General features: G+C 47.8%; 1 protein-coding gene across 1 annotated transcript; it reads left to right on the top strand.

The window, feature by feature from the left end:
• Nucleotides 1-1,045: 1,045 nt before the first annotated feature.
• Nucleotides 1,046-3,751, top strand: prr35 (proline rich 35). The gene is made up of 2 exons (XM_085467222.1): nucleotides 1,046-2,603; nucleotides 2,704-3,751. The coding sequence occupies exons 1-2, from the start codon at nucleotides 1,210-1,212 to the stop codon at nucleotides 3,506-3,508; spliced, it is 2,199 nt and encodes a 732-aa protein (XP_085323348.1). The 5' UTR covers nucleotides 1,046-1,209; the 3' UTR covers nucleotides 3,509-3,751.
• The last annotated feature ends 687 nt before the right edge of the window (nucleotides 3,752-4,438 follow it).

Below are 4,438 nucleotides of genomic sequence, written 5' to 3'. Positions count from 1 at the left end.
GAATGAAGTGGTGTTAATTAAACTAAATTTTGAACTAATGAAATAACAAAAGATGAAGAGGAGCAAAAAAAGAGAGAGTGGAATAAGGGAAAAAAAAATTCTACAGGGACTATTTGTTCTTAAATCCAAAAGACAAGCCTGCTTAACACATGCAGAAGAAAATTAAAAATAAAATTAATCAATAAATCTGCCTGTTTATTCATAAAACAAAGCATAATGTTTAAAAGTAGTGTAAAAGCTCAGTAATAATATTTAAAGGTGCTCAGGTTTAAAGGTTTTGTTGGCTTCTTTTGTAAGACATGTCTAACTGTAAATAAATATATGTATATTTTGATATTTTCCAATCAGAAGGAAATTCAATTCAATTAAATGCTACCTATTATAATCCCTGCTAATATTGCCTAACAAGTATGACCCCAGTCTAAATGTAGAGCTGGTAAGTCGAGGCAGTGGAACCTATGCACCGTGTCCTGACCCAGATCCCAGTCCTGGCACTAATGACGCCCTATAGGCATGATGCCAGGCTCTCATTAGGAATCGGGCCTCAAACCCCCAACTTCTCTCCTTCGCGTACCAGCACTGTGCAATCCCAGGCATGGCCGTGCGGTGCCTGTAGCCGGCCTTCGAGGGCCTGGCCCCAGAACTCAAGCAGGGCTGTGAATGCTGTGAGACCCCACTGCACAGGTGCAGAGTCCCCCGTGACAGCCCTCTTTGCCCCCAGCCCTGGGCCCTGCTAGTGCCTGGTACTGCACTGGAACTAATGAGTAGTGGCAGGTACAGTGAGAACAGAGCAGCGTGGGCCTCCCTGCAGTTAGGTTAGTGGCAACCCTCGGCTTGGGCAGAAAACAAATGTTCTCTCATAATACACATATGTGCATAATGGCATAAATCACCCTTCAGTGCACGCAGAACTTTACCTCTCATAGTTTGTTTTCTTACAGAAATGAAAACCGCATCCCTCCTTCTGACTCGCAGAGAACAAAACATCATATATACAGTCTGTGCTTTCATTCACGATCCACTCTCTTGTTTATTTCACAGGTACAGCTGCAATTTGACCAAGATGATGCTCTTCTTCATCGCCACCTACTCGCAAAATTAAGGAAAACCTCACAACAAATGAAATGTACTCTGAAGAAATATCTCAAAGTCTAGCTTGAATTGTCAAAATTTAAATCACACGCTCTTTAGAAATATCAAGACTCAACCATGTCCAAGGATGACACCTGCAAAGTCACGTCAGCCAGCAAACACAAGGAGCGCAAGCCGAAGAAGCCTCACTACATCCCCCGACCGTGGGGCAAACCCTACAACTACAAGTGCTTCCAGTGCCCCTTCACCTGCATGGAGAAGTCTCACCTGTACAACCATATGAAGTACAGCCTGTGCAAGAACTCTCTGTCCCTGCTTATAGAGTCAGATTGGCCGTATAAAAAGGGCAACATCCTGCACCCAGAGCAGCTCCGGCCCTTTCAGCAGGCCCATGGCCTGCACGCTCCCGGAAAGGATGAGCTAGAGCAGGTGATTCGCACTGAGGAAAGGCAGGGTCAGAGGAGGTCTGCAGAGGAGGATGGCGAGGGCAGAGACAGCCAGGGACCAGAAGATGAAGAGGGACGAGGAGAGGGGGTAGAGATCGCTGGGCTGATCAAAGAAAGCTCCGGTGATAGCGACAGAGGTGAAGCAGCAGAAAGCACTAGGAAGAAAACAAAACAGCCAGATTCAGAGCTCGATGACATGCTCTCTCTCGAAGATCAGTTTTTACGAGCCCGCTCTGTGGAGGTAGAGGCCCAACTGAGACATTATAAGCTATCAAAAACATGCCTAACAGCTCCCGGGTTACTGTCGGAGCAGTGGCGGCTGCTGGCATCCAGCCACACTAAAGCCAAAGCTGAAGGTCCTCAGCCTCGAGTAAATAATTCAATCCCCTGTTACCCCCCACCACCAAACCTGGTGGATTACCAGGACCCCACTGGGCTTAACCTTTCAGTGCTTGGGGTAGGTTATCCTATCAGCCCTGGCCTTTTCTCCTACATGAACTCAGCTATTCCCACCGCAGCCTCCGGTGTCACAGCCCAGACCCACGCACAGCTCGCCCAGCTCCCCTTCCTGGCCTCGGCCGCTCAGCTGATACACCCAGCCTCCAGCGCACACGCAGATCGAACTCTCATCCCCCCTCGACTATACTACCCCTTCCTGTGCGAGCACACATTCGGACAGGCATCCAGTCAGACCGACACCAGCAAGCCTCTCAAGACATCAACAAACACTCTAGAAGCAAGTCCTCTGTCCAGTTTCCAGCCCAAAGTCAGTCTGTGGAAAGTGCCTGCTGTGAGGCCGGGATCTACCATCACTCCCGCTGGCTGGGTGTCACCTCAGAGAGACTCCCCTGATCAGGGCTACAGGCTGGGGGATAAACTGCAGGCTGCAGCCAAGGAAGGCAGAGCAAGCTGGGGTCTGAAGAGGGCAGGAGCTCCTTTAAGAAACCAAGAGGCCCCTGCGGAGAAGAAGCCAAACTTGGGCTTGACTTTAGACCTTCTGAAAAATATTCAAACTGCATCGACTCTTAATGTGGGGACAGACAAACTTCTCTTCTCTTCGGACAGGTAAACAGCTCAGAACTGTTTTTGTAATAAAATTGGTAGTAGTTGTGGTGTAGACCTCTTAGGAGTATTTATTTAACTCTTTTCTTTCACTCTTTCTTAGTTTGCAGGATGCTCATGTTCAAGGTCGGCCCACTGAGCTGTGGTACAACGATCCTCTCACCAGCGAAACATCTTCTCTCTCAACCTGTGGAAGACCCAACAGCCAGGACTCAGCTGCCGCCAGGACAATCGGGGCGTCTGAGTCAGTCGCTGCTCTGCTCGGTGACCTCTCCAAGGCGCTGCAGGAGTACCACGAGGCCGAGCGCAAAATCTCCCACCTAGAGAAGGAAGACCTTCCTGCCCAGAGACATCTCTGGGAGCACCTTAACAAAATTCGCAGCGAGCTTTCTCACATTCACCAGGCTTTGGAGCGAACAGCTCGGCAGAGCGATGGGCCTCTCGACCTGTCAGTAAAGAGGGACTCAACGGAGTCGATTGGCGATCAGAGCAGGAGGGAAGATGGGGGTCTTAAGGAAAACGCAACTGAGACAGAGGAGGAGGACGAGGAGCTCATAGAGAGAAGAGAGGACGAGGAGGACGAGAGCGCGAGGAAGGTGATAAGGGCTTCACTTGAGAGTCGTAAACAGTCGCTGGACATGCTGATCAAGATGAGTCAGGCGTCAGTGGTGAACACAGAGGTCCTGTCTCCTGGTGGCCTTGGCCTGAGGCCCAGTCCTGCTGAGGCTCTGTGGGCAAGCAGAACCACCAAGTGTGAGGCCGACTCCAGCGTCCTGCTCTGCCCCGACGGCCGATCAGTAGTGTTCACCGACATCTCCTCCTCTGCCAAACCCCCAAAGAGACCCCCATCCATACAGCGACTCGAAACCCACTGTCCTCCAAGCCCTTTAACAGCTACCGACAACTGAAACTCTGCTTGTTCCTCTGGCTGTAATATAACAGAACCCATCCAGCGGTTCACGTGTAGTTTTGTTTTTGGTTACTGGCATGCCTCAGACTTTCATCAGCTGGAAAAAAAAAAAAGTCGCTGTGTTTCTCAGTTGTTCACAGAAACATTTTGCACCGTATAAAGTAAACAGAGAATGACTGAAAAATCTGGAGGATTTTTTTTTGATACACTAAAGGACGTGTAGACATTTTAAAAATGTTACATCAGCTTTTTTTTTTTTTTTTTTTTTTTTTTTTTTACAGGCGAATTTAAACAATTGTGCACATTAATGATCATGACAAGAGATAATCCTCTGAGCTGATTTGTAAATATTGTACTGAAAATAAATGTAATTAATGTAAAATGTTTTAAAGGCTAATGTTTTTATATGGATGATGTCGTGTTGGACTGAAAATAAAATGGATTACACACACAAACACATCCATTCTTTTCAAAAACAGAGCAAAATAGGGGTTAAGACACATAAAATAATGAAAAATGGGAAGATTTTAATCAATATTTGCAAAGAAAAGGTACTAATTTGAACATTTTGCTGCACGGTGAGCAATCACAAAGCCAAATGCTATCATTGTAGTCTTTATCGATAGAAAGAAAAACAGGGGAGAAAAAAAAAAAGACAAATAGATCCAAAGAGGCACCGTGACCTGAATTTGCCTACGTTGTCCTAAAGGTGAAGCAGCTCCTAAAGCCAAAGCCCATCGGCTGGGTTACCTGTGCGACCACTAAGGTTGGCTGCGGGGCCGACCTCCACATAAACTAAACTTGAGACCTGTCTCCCCCGAGGACTGACGCAGAGAGCAGGGCTGCCCCACGTCTTTTAGCCCCGTCACCACCATCACACTCCAGACGCAGCAGCAAAGGTCAGCTGCCACGACCAGAAGAGCCACCG

This window comes from Copadichromis virginalis, linkage group LG8, assembly GCF_057382275.1.
Source record: "Copadichromis virginalis isolate Kocher_CV1m ecotype Utaka linkage group LG8, C_Virginalis_male_GT1.1, whole genome shotgun sequence".
NCBI lineage: Eukaryota > Metazoa > Chordata > Actinopteri > Cichliformes > Cichlidae > Copadichromis > Copadichromis virginalis.
This window is presented reverse-complemented; position numbering and strand designations above follow the sequence as displayed.

Excerpts from the sequence above, each read along its gene's own strand:
- prr35 (XM_085467222.1), top strand. The coding sequence starts at position 1,210 with ATGTCCAAGGATGACACCTGCAAAGTCACGTCAGCCAGCAAACACAAG. Across the intron at positions 2,604-2,703 it reads CTTCTCTTCTCTTCGGACAG|TTTGCAGGATGCTCATGTTC; the intron begins GTAAACAGCTCA and ends ACTCTTTCTTAG.